General features: G+C 41.4%; 1 protein-coding gene across 7 annotated transcripts in view; it reads left to right on the forward strand.

Moving 5' to 3' along the window:
• Positions 1-517: 517 nt before the first annotated feature.
• chd3 (chromodomain helicase DNA binding protein 3) overlaps positions 518-13485 on the forward strand; it is a 173982-nt gene continuing 161014 nt past the window's right edge. For 3 of the 7 annotated variants that reach the window (XM_080052085.1, XM_080052081.1, XM_080052083.1), the window contains exons 1-5: positions 835-1126; positions 5146-5273; positions 5719-5907; positions 5993-6120; positions 13241-13482. In XM_080052085.1, the coding sequence (XP_079908211.1) occupies positions 955-1126; positions 5146-5273; positions 5719-5907; positions 5993-6120; positions 13241-13482 (859 nt within the window). In that variant the 5' untranslated portion in view covers positions 835-954. Of the gene's footprint in view, positions 600-834; positions 1127-5145; positions 5274-5718; positions 5908-5992; positions 6121-13240; positions 13483-13485 lie in introns of those variants that run through there. The other 4 variants (XM_080052087.1, XM_080052082.1, XM_080052084.1 and 1 more) reach the window with 3 other exon arrangements.

Consider the following 13485-nt stretch of genomic DNA (forward strand, 5'->3'; position numbering starts at 1 on the left):
CCTTCCGACCTGCTAATAACTGCATGTTTTTTTACAGTCAAGTGCACACAAAAAATGTCTTGTCGTGTTATGGGATTTTTAAAATGGCATTTTATTAAGGGAGAAGCCATGTGATAAGCTATAGTTTGAATATTTTGATTTGTTTCCATCCCCACCACAACTAGTTAAATATTTAAGCAATACAATCTGATGTAAGTATGGGCATGGCTGCTCCAGATCCAACCCCCCCCCCCCCCCCTCCCCCATTCCCCCCTCAATCCCTCCTGGGGAGTCCCCAGCACACACAAACATACGCACGCACGCACGCACACACAACCCTGCCGTTGCTCCAAAATACTTTTTCATACAACGGTGGGGGCTCCGGGAAATGTAAGGTGGCAATATTTGATAGATTTGTGTTGGGGCTCTGCAATGCAGAAAGCCAGAGTTTTTGTTGCGCGTCATCTCGCAGAGTGACAGTGACACCAGGCAAGTCTGTCGGATTCGTGACTGATCCGGACTGGAGACGGAGAGAGAGAAAGAAAGAGAGAAAAACAGAGAAGGAGGGGGCCTCGTATTGAGGAGGGGAGGCAGACAGAAACAAACAAACAAGTAACAATGTAACTTACATGCAGTCACACACACCTTTTTTCTTATAACAATGTGTTTTTAGTGAGGGAGGGGGCGGGTATAACGAGAGACGGAGAGAGATAGAGAAAGGAGGAGGGGGTGCGTTCTGGAATAATATAGTCAGCCATTTTTCATGTAAGGGGATTTTTTTTCTTATTGGGGGGGTTGTTAAAAAATAAATATAAGAAGGCGGCCATCTTTGTTGCTCTGCCTGGTGTAAAATATTTCAAAACGCCCCCCACTTTTTTCTGTGCCGATTTGAATATTAAATAAATACCATACAATCGGGCAAGAATAGGCTTTTCTTTATTGGAATACGAGCACGGATCCAATGACAGGAATATAATGTCCTTTGCTCTCCGCTCCTGTGAGGAAGACGAGGGCATGGTGGTTAATTCCGAGGGAGGAGATTTTGATGAAGAAGACGACGACGACGAAGACGGGGACCTACACGAGAACGCAAGCGACATAAACTCGCCGGCGGCGCCTCTGGAAACTGCAACACCAGCCGCGCAAGGTAGGCTAGACTACAGTAAAGACAACTCGCGGACAAATCGGGAACGCGCGCAGAAAACCGATCAAACGCACACGAACACACACACACACACGCACACACACACACACACACACACACACACACACACACACACACACACACACACACACACACACACACACACACACTTAGCCTACTTCCTAAAGCGCTTTTAAAAAACGTGGAAAAAAAACAGGGGGGGCATGGAATACTAGCTGATGCCCGCAGTTTGGTGCCCCTGTATCGGTGCTAGGTACAGTAGCCTGGAGACCAGCGGGGACCCGTGTGCACGCATACAAAATTGACACTTGGTCTAGTCGCGATTTTTTTTCAAATTTTTCTCTTTAAGAAGAGGAACTGTTTCACCACCTTAAGCCCACTACACACATCCATCTCCCCCAGTTATTGCACCAACATGTAGCCGTATAGGTGGAATATTTTCTTCTGAACAAAAAAAATAAAGCCTATGAGAGCGAACGCTTTGGAAACAAAAACACAACTGCTATCCAGGTTGCAAAAATGCAAAGGTGTGCGTTTATTCAGTGCTATTGTGCGGACTGTTTTGCACATTTCATCTCTCGCCCCCTTCTTCCTTATCGTCGCCTCCAACACCAACAAAGTAAACTCAATTTGCTACAGCTGCTTCTTTTCCCCATAATCTCCACCATCAAAAAGTTGCCACTTTTTTTTTTTTTACAGCTCCCATAGACTTGACAGAATGACTAGCGAATCCCCGTGCCCGGGCAAAAAGGTCGCCCCAGAGAGGTGCAAAAAAAATGCCCACGCCATTAAAAAATAAATAAAAGGCTGGCATATGGATTCCCCTGGCCCTGAGGCTGTAAATATCTGATATCCACCCCGGGATGAGTAGGATGCGGTTTTGTTTAGATGGGCATGCATGAAAGCTGGGTGTTAAACCGCGTAGTGGTGACAAAAACTATCACACACCATAAGATTTTCGTTTATTTTTTAATTGCTGCAGCTTTTAAAATGTTCAGTATTGATCCAAAGAGTGATTGCGACATTCTGGAAGTTGAGGTGACAGTGTGCGCAGTCTCAAGAGGGTGCAGAAAGTAGTCTCCGGCTTGGTTTGAACTACACATTGCGACAGCACAAGTAAAAAATAGCACTTCTACAGGTCGTAGCCTACTTTATTCATAACAGGCAGGTCATTTAACTTACATATAGGCTAATATAAACGGTAAGCTACACGCGCGTTAACATGCTATGAATGTTGCATTAATCATCCATTGATTTTTCTTTAGATGTAATTAGTGTGTGAGCCCGGACCAGCCAGCATAAGCCGTGCAGTCCCAGACGGATAAATCAGTGTCACGCTTCCCGAAAAGGGCTTTAACCCCTCCACGACATAGCCGCGGTTGCTCCCCCCTCCCGGCGAGAGAGAGAGAGAGAAAAATATGGATGTCACCGCCCCGCGGCCTCTGCATCACCGAGTCCCGCGTGTGCTGCCGCCGCTCCCAGCCGTGCCTTCGGCGGCTGCGTGCTGCACAAGCTAGGCGGGGAAGAGTGGGGCTAGGCTTACTTTCCATAGGGTAGGCTAAGCTTGTTATACGAGGTGGGAGCTCTTATTATGTTTCCATGGGTGTGAGAGAGGCAAGCGGAGGTATAGAATTGGGTGATGGGGGGCAATGCTGCTGGTGGTGGCCTAAGGCAAGATTTCAGATGGCGCGCCCCCCCCCCCCCCCATTGCATCGCAGTCAGGTCCACTACCACTGCTCATACACTCACACAGAACTGGATAGCTTTGTCTTTGACATTTCATTTTATTTTAGATAGAAAATAACCCACAAAATAAAAAACATATTACAAAACAAGTGACATAACATTAAAAAAATGAATACAATATTACCATCTGCACAAAATAATGCAGCCATTACAATTTGAAAGTATAATCTATTATAGCCAAAGTATAGTTTACATTTTTTTAACCTTTATTTTACCAGGCAAAATTGCTTGAGGTCAAATTACCTCTTTTCTGAGCAAGAATGGCAGCAGTTAAAATGAATGAAAAATAAGAAAAACATAAGAAGAAAGCACAGACATGAGAAAAAGAGACAAATACATTTCAGTGGGTGAAAAAGAAGGACAGTTTTGAGACAATGATAATAATTCATAACTTTGCATTGAATATAATTCCACACAAAAGCTATATTACAAAATTAAATGACAGAAACCTCTGGTCTGTACTGCTATTTAACTTGATTCCAACAGAAAGAGCTGTGTACATTTAGATTTTAAGAACTCATCTTCATATCTCAACAAGTTCACCTCACCTTGCTACAGCCTGACTATTCTTGCCTTTGGGTCTATTGGTGAAGCCTTTATTCCCCATGCTGCATCACTGGGCTGTGCTAAGGTGGAGAAGATGTCTGCAGGACAGGTGGCCCAAAGTATTTCAAATGAAAACCTGAAGAGAGAAGAGAAGTATACATGTTGTTACATTATTTATAATAATAAATGGTGAAAAAAATAAGAGAAGCTTTAAAATGGAAATTAGATTAGATTAAACTCTTGTCATTAAAATGAAATGCAGTTTATCATCTAACCAGAGTGAAGAGAAGCAGTAAATAATAGAAAGCTAAGCGGTAAGGTAAAATCAAGCAGAAAAGCTTGCTCCTGCTTTTTATTAAATCAGAATCAAGCCTTCTGATATCTCATGGCTTTATGTATAGCACTTATGACCTTGTGTTTCTATAATTTATCTTATAGTTTGTCTATCCTCTGTAGTTGTGATATTTTAAGCTTAACTCATATTATGAAATGATAGAATTAACAGTATTAGTAAAAAAAATTAAAATTTTGGTAGCCCTTTTTTTATTTGTATTTTTAGCGGCGCCCCCTAGGGATGGATGCGCCCTTAGCATTCGCCTATACCGCCTATGCACAGGGCTGGCCCTGGGTGGTAGGGATCACTTACTAAGGCAGGCACACATAAAAAAAATAAAAATGGGTCTGTGACCGCCTGCAGTTTGGCCATGCTTTAATGCATTGCTGCCTTTGAAGCGAAGGCTTGCTGATGCTGTCTGTCTCTATGTGCCTGCATGTGTTTCCTTTTTTTGTACTCCTAAGCCAGCTCAACTTGCAAGTTAAATTGCTTTCCATGATGGTCTGATATTGCAGAGGTAGCATAGGCTATAGGGGAGAAAGACACTTGGCTATTTGTATTCCCTTAAATCAAATATAATATTTATATTCTGGTCAGGACGTTTTACAGTTTGTTTGGGCTATTAAGGTGGCGGTGCATTGCCATTAACCAATCATCCTTATATGTTATGGAACCACCAACACCAGCTGTCAAGTCTATGACAGCTAGTGTTGGGATGGGGTTTAGAGTTATGATGAGATCAGTTATGCTTAAGTGCAAAGGTTTGCAGGACGTGGTGTTTAAATTTACCTTATTAGTTAGGTTTTCACAGTTTTGTTGTTAAATGTGATGTTGCAGTTTCGCTCCTGTAACATTTGTACTCACTGTGGGCTAATTTCTTACTCTATCTGCAATTCTTGCATCTCTAAGTAACAAGCACAACCAGGGATAGCTGAATCAATCAATATATAAAGGTGCATCTAAAGAAATAGTTAGAAAAAGCTTTTTGTAATTTAATTAAAAAAGTGAAACTTTCATATATTCTAGATTCATTACACGTGAAATTAATCTAGAAGCTAATAACTGCTATATTCTAATAGTTGCATTGCCATTAACCAATTATCCTTATACGTTATGGAACCACCAACACCAGCTGTCAAGTCTACATATAGCCCCCTCTGACAAACTATGTCTAATTCAGCATATATGTCACAATTCAGGCCAAGGTCAGAGGTTGTCGAAGCCACAGCAAAGCTTTTGTGTGTAATGATGTGCAGCGGGGATAAGCCGGGTGTCTGTTTGTCCTGGTAAGTGTTTGAGAAGATTGTTGCTCATCTAATTCTTATATTCTATTCTTCTTCCTTTTTCACAATCCCGCCCATTCTACGCTTCTCAGATGAAGATCCAGAGCTTTCAGAAACAGAGGTCACGTGCAGGAAGAAAGGCCGTCCGAAGAAAAAGAAGGATGTGAAGAAGAAGGAAAAGGAGGGGAGACCAGTGAAAGCAAAGAAACGCAAGAAGATCGTAAGTTTGTCCCGCTGTCACACTTTGGGCTTAATGGTGGAGTCAGTGATTCTGGTGAATGCTTGTTCACTTTCACAAATAATTTTTTTGTGAAAATCATCAGTCAATATCTGCTCACAATCCTAACCTATCCATACTGTGTGTGCTGAAAAAAATCTGGTTTTAACACACCGCCTAGGCTATGTAAACTTATATGGTAACAAAGGGTATGTAAACAAAGGGGGCCCACCGTAGCTAGCAACATGTCTATTTACAAAGGGTAGGCTGTGTATTAACACCATATTTTCTTTCAGCACACAAACACAGACAAAGGTAGCAGATAATGAGGAGATATTCACTGATTTTCACAAAAAGTAATTTGACAACAAGCATTCTCCAGTATTGCTGACTCCACCTTTAACTCACTACATCGGCATTTCTCTAATGTCATACCCAACTTATTCAGGACAGCGATGTAGACAGAGACTCGGATAGAGAGCAAGACTACGGCAACAACTCAGACAGTGTGGCAAGCGACTATGGATCTGTGGAGAAAAAGAAAAAGAAGAAACATAAAGAAAGGAAAGAGAAGAAGACCAAGAAGAAGAAAAAAGACTACGGGAACCGAGAGAGCAGCCAGGAGGAGACGGCAAAGGTAAAGTTATCTTTTTGGATGAAGTTTGATCACTGCTCCATCCATCCATCCTCTTCTGACTGGTGGGTTTTTCCTAAATCCCCAGCAGCCGATAGAGCAGAAGACCTCGGCCCAGCTGGCGAGGGAGTGGGGTCTGGAAGATGTTGATCATACCTTCACAGAAGAGGACTACATGGAGCTCACCAACTACAAAGCCTTCAGCCAGTTCATGAGGTGCACTGTTCTCCCATCTTTAGTTTTTTCCTTGTGGTGTTGATTCTAGAAACTCCCATTAAAATCAAGACATCACATATCGGTTCAGTATTCACAGGGTTTTCTATATATTGCAAGTGCCATCAGCACGGGGATCGGGTTTAGAGTTATGATGAGATCAGTTATGCTTAAGTGCAAAGGTTTGCAGGACGTGGTGAAATTGTGAAATTAATCTAGAAGCTACTAACTGCTATATTCTAATAGTTTAAGATGCCTGAATTTTTATTCCATAATATGTAAGCCATTATCATTAAAATGAAAATAGAAGAAAGGCCTGCCTGACATATTTCACTTTGTGTAATGAATCTAGAACAGGTGTCTTCAGCCAGCCTTGGTCTTTAAAGAAACAGGGACCCCCAGTTAAAAATAAATAAGAAGTGTTGAATTTTAAGCCTGGCCAAACACTAACATGTGTTTTTAACCTCTTTTAACTTAATATGTACTCATTTGTTGTGTTTATGGTTGACAAAACGTTTTAAATACTGTATATCATGTTGATTGGCATAGGTTTTGTTTCCCATTGGGGGGGACATATTATTAGCTGGGGTCTAGGCGTGCTATATTCCTGTAAAGGAAAAGACAACAATCAGGTTCCTGGTGACACAAATATGATGTCATATTATGCAGTAAGGCTCTCAGGAATTCTATATTGCTTTCAAATATTTATTCACCTGTATTGTTCAGAACTTTCTGCACATTCAAAACATAAAACATGTGTTTTGGGAAGTTTTTTTAATGAGTCAAGTCTCACTGCTCATGAAGCAGCACTAATGTTAACTAACCTGCGGTCCAGTGAAGAGCCCTGATATAAAATATATGAAAGTTTCACTTTTTTAATGGACTTTTCCATTTTCCATTCTCTTGATATATATATTTTTTTTAGATTCACCTGTATTTAGAAATGCCCAGCCCCTTTCATCAACTGGGCCTCTGCAGTCTCACATTGGATTAATTCTTGGCACGTGGCTATACACCACAAAACAAACAAACATGGCTGCCCAGTATGATCATGCAAATGGTAGATTTTTTTAGCAAATATTTGAAAAAGGACATGTGTGATTTTTTTTCACCTTTGATGGATACTGTAGTTTTAAGCAAACAGAGTTGAAATGGGGTGAGATAGGGGGAAGACATGCTGTAAACGCTCCGGGACGGAGCTTATCCTGGGTCTGCTGCAACAAGGACTTAGCCTTAGTGTACGCACATCGGTGAGTAACCAAGGTTTCCAGTAATGTGAGATATTGATGAAGTAGTGTTTCTCTTTTTGGCATAACTATTTCCTTGTATGGGATGGACCATAAGATTTCTCTGTACGCAGACATCGCCCTCTTTGTAGCCGACCCCGAGAATTCCATCCCCCACCTACTCCAGCTAATTAATTATTTTGGCGACGTTTCGGGTTACACCATAAACTGGCAAAAAAGTGAACTCTTGTCTTTAACAGCAGATCTGGACCCAACATTTCTAGCCAATACGCAGTTTAAAACAAATCTGGTCAGTTTAAAGTACCTGGGCATTAAATTATCTAAAAACCCAAAGACACTTTTTAAGTTAAATTTTACGGAAAGATTGAACAAACTAAAGAGGAACATAGAGAAATGGAGAATATTACCGATCTCCCTTATTGGCCGTGTGAACGCAGTAAAGATGGTTTCCCTGCCGAGATTTCTGTATCTATTTCAGAATGTGCCAATTTATATTCCTAAATCTTACTTTAAATCAATTGATTCTATTATAATGCCTTTCATTTGGGGATATAAAGCACATAGGATCTCAAAAGCCCATCTTCAGAAACCCAGGGAAAATGGCGGACTGGGGTTACCATGTTTGTTACATTATTACTGGGCTGCCAATGCTAGAGTGATGGTGTATTGGCAATTTACATATGAAAAAGGCATTAGATCTGATCTGCCCCCTGGTTGGCAATCAGTGTTGGGAATAACGCCGTTTAAAAGAACGGCGTTACGTAACGCCATTCTTTTTTCAGTAACGGGGTAATCTAACTAATTACTTTTTCCGCCGTTACACCGCCGTTATCGTTACTGAACGTTAAATGCGGTGCGTTACTTTGAATTGATTGAATAAACGGTGTAATCCGAACGCACCCCTGGCTCCATACTACACAAACTGCTAGTGAGGAGACCGGTGTGTGGATGACATTAGAACTGTCAGTTAGCGCCGTCACGTCAGCGCCTGTTTAGTGAAGTTTCTTTTTCTTTCTCTCTCTGTTGTGTGAGCTACGAGCGTGCACGTTGGCGCAGTAACCACCTATCAATCCACGATTGAAACGTGCTCTCCCTGAGTTTGTTTGCATCGCCCTTGTGAGTAAATGCATTGAGTTTCCTGATCTCTATAAATTATAATTTATGCACGCTATTAAACGGACGTGATTCGCCGGTTGCAACAGCTGTTTAGCGTGTCATCACGAGCCGAATATTGCTATTGTTCTTTTCCTGGGATCTGTATGCTGCTGTGCTTGTTAAAGAAGGAAATAAACAGCGGATACATCCTTACTCCTCCTCTCATCGTCTCATGCTTCATAGTCTGACGTTTTTGGCCTGAAGTGGTGTTTTAGCTGACACCCCTGAAGTGAATCCAGTGATATAGCAGATCAGCACGGTACATTCAGCAGTTTCCTCTACTACTTTTGTTGAGAACAAAATACTGCAGGTGCAGGATAAACCTCTTGCTGTCTGTTGATGTGCAATACATATTGAAGGTGATGTAGCTTACAAGTAGGCCTACCTGTCTGTTCTACTCATTTCAACTGACTTGTGAAAACTGCTCAGAAAAATCAAAATTTTGACATATAGCAACTTTTTTTTTTACAGTAGGCTAACGCAAATAGTTACTTTCCCTGGTAACTAGTTACTTCTATTATAAAGTAATTCAGTTAGTAACTCAGTTACTTTTCGGAACAAGTAGTGAGTAACTATAACTAATTACTTTTTTAAAGTAACGTTCCCAACACTGTTGGCAATTGAAAAAAGCTTGGCCTAAAAAACCTCTTACTGCCCTCCTTTTCTCTTCTCCCAGACCGCCTGCTTCCTTTAGAGGAGACCACTTTACCCTGTCCAACTGTCAGATAATTTGGAACCAAATTAGGAAGGCCTGTGAACTACCGAACACGACCATACATGCCTCAATCTGGCATAACCATGCCTTCCCCCTGTCGTTCACAGATTCAACATTCAGAGATTGGAGTCGGAAGGGAATAGTAACAGTTGAGGACCATTATATAAATGGTCACTTTGCTTCATTTGATCAGCGAGTATCAAAGTTTTCACTGTCGAAAGCTCAATTCTTCAGGTATCTACAGTTGAGGTATTATATCAGACAGAATAAACCATCCTTCGAATCCTTGCCCGCAGATGATTCATTGTTCAAAACTTTACTGGGCTCACCAGAAGCTAAAAACCTGATATCATCTTTTGTGGGAATATTTCTACACTGGCAGGACAAATCCACCTTAAAAATAAAGCAAGCCTGGGAAAAAGACTTAAACATTGGAATAGCTGACGATGTCTGGGAAGGAGCACTAAAAAGCATAAAATCCTGCTCTATAAACTCGAGGCTTCAGCTAATTCAATTCAAGGTCACACTTAGATTGCACTATTCTAAGGTTAAACTGTATAACATTTTCCCAAATCTCTCACCTTTATGTAACAGGTGTAAGATTGCAGAGGGTACACTTGATCACCACTTTTGGGAATGTCCAAATCTTCACAACTTTTGGTGTCTTGTATTTAAATGGTATTCTAATGTTTTAAATGTTTCCTTAACCCCTGATCCGGAAACCGCTCTGTTTTGTCACAGCCCTGGAAACATTGGATCATAATGCACGTACAATCATAGTTTATGGCATGGTAATTGCTAAACGATGTATCTTAAAACTGTGGAAATCCGACCTGGCCCCTCAGTTCGATAATTGGCTGAGGGAACTGGTGGGTATTTTACATATCGAAAGGCTGAGATATGAGCTGTCCGACCACCCCCACAGATTCTCCGTTGTATGGGGCCCAGTGCTCCAGCACATAGGGAACTAGATTGTGTGAGGTTTGCCCCAGTTTTGTTTTTGTTTTAGCTTTGTTTTGTTTTTTGTTTATTTACAGCTTATTTTCTTAACCCTCGTAATGTACTCCCGACTGACTTACACCCATGGTCCTCTGGGGTCATATTGACCCCAAACGGTTTGGTGTTTTTTTAAAGCCTAAAGTATAAATTGTCAATACATTTTGTGTTACACCTTTACTCTGACTTGAGTCCAACCCATTACCACAAATATTTGCCTTAGTTTTTGAATTTTATGCCAACGGACCTTGTTTACATAAAAATATACAATTTTTTCGATTTAAAATTAAATAAAAAAAAATAAAAAAAATTCCTTAACATGATTTTGACTATATGACTCATTAGAGAGTGGCTTATGTCAAAGGTTAGTGAAAAAACTGTTTTTGAATCACTTAGATTTTTTGAATAGGAGCAAATACAAACACCCATGGTCCTCTGGGGTCATATTGACCCCGCCCGGTTCGGCTGTTTTTTAAAGCCTATAAAGTATAAATTATCAATTAATTTTGTGTTACACCTTTAGTCTGACTTGAGTCCAACCCATTACCACAAATATTTCCCTTAGTTTTTGAATTTAGGGCCAACAGACCTTGTTTATATAAAAGTATGCATTTTTTGATTTAGACAGTCAAACCAGGCAGGGTCAGTTCTCGCCTGGTTTGACTGTTTCTAAGGCAAAAAGCATAAATAATCACTAACCTCAGTTTTTCAGACTTTTACTCAACTTTATCCTCACTCTTTACCTGACTTATTTAACATTACAACACAATATTACAACACGTAAAACTTTAAAAAAATTAGCTTTTTAGAAGTGAGTCACCCTCGATTTGTCCCTCAGTTGCATGCGAGGCCGGTAGTTATGGAGTGATCTTTGCTGATTCACTTCATTGCATTTTGTTGAACTTGGTTCAAAATGAGCTCACAAGCCTCTAAGACCCTGTTTCCACCTGGCATTAACATCTGACTTTTTGAATCTGGTTACAAGTGGACAGCTCTCAGTCCGTGTGTTCCCACTTGTATTTTCAAATGTGACTTCTCTGTCTACTTGTGATCGGATTCCATTTACCCGCGCTGTATTTAAATCAACACGTTCATCATTTCCGTTTGCATTGGTGTTTTTAACCGGTGGGGTTCAAACAAGTAAACACACAGGGCTGTACAGTGCCACAGTTTTAATCGCATTTGCTATTAAAATGCATTACATGCAAAGATAATTACCAGTCTAGGTTGATGAGATATGCTACTGTCTCATTTAGACAAGGAGGCGCGATGCACAACACTGCTTAGAGGGCTCTCGCCAAATGCGGGAAATATCATAGATAGATCATATATAAAAGTAAAAACTCTTAGGCGAGTAAGTTATTACGCCTCTTTGGCTGGTGAAAGATGTGTGTTTGCGGGGCGCCTTTTCTAACGTCTTGTCACCACCACCAGTAGGCTACACGGGCGGCGCCGGCTTTCTGTATGAAGTTAAGATACTGTATGCGAACAGAATATTTCCTGTGCGCCTTCACATTAAAAGCCTGTTACTACCCAAACGCGAGTGGACTTTTATTCTTAAGCAGATAAGAACAGGAAGTCGTTGTCTTGCAGCTCTCCAGTCAATAGCAGCGATTTCCGTGTTTTCAGATTTACGCAGTGAAATTAAAACAGAGGAGTAGTTTGTCATTTGCAACTCGTTCATGAGGCTTCTATAAAAGCTGCATGAACGCCAGTGATGCATTTTCAACGTATTTCCGCCCAGGCAGGGGGCAGCAGTTGAGTAGGAGGTCCCTAATGTAGACACAAACCACATTCGTGTTTCCACTACCAAATGAATGCAGATACAAGCGACACAAGCGACGTAAACCACCTCCGAATGTGGTTTTTGTGATCCGATCTCAATGCGTCTTGAGAGTGTTCTCACCTGTAGTTAGAGCTGTATTCATGTGATCGGATCACAAAAACCACATGTTAATGCCAGGTGGAAACGGGGTCTAAGGTAAAGCCTGCTGCCTACTGATCATGCTGCCTGTCTCAGCCTAAGATTTGAAATGGTGCAGAGTCTGCGAGAAACGATCTGTTTATGTGTTTTGTTTTCTAAACCATTGCTTGACCCCACACATCAAAGGCACAGGTGTTGGGTCTGTTTGTGTGTGTCTGTGTGTTTTTTTGGGGGGGGAGTGCTCATGTGTGCATGTGTGTGTGTGTGTGTGTGTGTGCGCTCGTGGGTGTGTGCTCATGTACAGGCATGTGTGGGTGTGTTTGTGTGTGGGTGTTGGTGTGTGTGTGTGTGTAGGTGGGTGCGTGTGTGTGTTCGTGTGTGTGTGCTGGTGACGTGTGTGTGAGTGTGTGTGTAGGTGTGTGTGTGTGTGTGTGTGTGGATGTCGTTAGAAGAAGGGGGGGCGGGTATTTCATCTGTTAGAAGCAGTATAGTGTGACATTTTGCCCCATTGCACCATTGTATGCTGCGGGGTCATATTGACCCCAGAGTATAACAGGTGTTATAAAATTTAATAAAAAACCCATAATTTGATCAAAACACTTCAAATTTATATGAATCATCAAAAGCATAGTATTGAACAACCCCTATATAATGAAAAACACATTTTCACGCAAAAAGAAATGTCTTTTGACCCCAGTACAATAGGAGGGTTGTAATTGTGTCTTAGTTATTTATTTCACTTCTGTTTATGTGAGGGAGGGGGGAAAGGGGTGGGGGGTGTGTATGTATTGTAGGTGTTTACCTATTCTGTTTTTTGTTTGTTTTTTGTTTGTCTGTAAAAAATAGCAAAATCATTAAAATAAAAGTTTCAAAAAAACAATTTCCTTGTATTAGTAAATGCAGATGAATATTACAACATTTTAAATAAAACATTGTTTTATTTAAAACCCTTTCTCAGATTGTCATTGTAAGAGAAAGTTTACACGCAACAGCTCTTAGAAGTAGGCCGGCTTAAATTGCGCTTTGCCCTTGGGGTTTTCTCTCACCAAAAACAACTGAACAATCATCTCAACCTCTCGCCCTCAGGCCGATGATAGCCAAGAAGAACCCTAAGATCCCCATGTCAAAGATGATGACCATCCTGGGGGCCAAGTGGCGAGAGTTCAGCTCCAACAACCCGTTCAAGGGCAACGCCGCTGCTGTGGCAGCAGCTGCTGCTGCCGCCGCCATCGCTGTTGCCGAGCAGGTCTCCGCAGCAACTGCTACGCCCGAGCTGCCGCCGCTGCTTCCTCCACCGCTCAGGAAGGCCAAGACGAAAGAGGGCAAAGGTG

This window comes from Ammodytes marinus (genome assembly GCF_949987685.1).
Source record: "Ammodytes marinus genome assembly, chromosome: 23".
Lineage (NCBI taxonomy): Eukaryota > Metazoa > Chordata > Actinopteri > Uranoscopiformes > Ammodytidae > Ammodytes > Ammodytes marinus.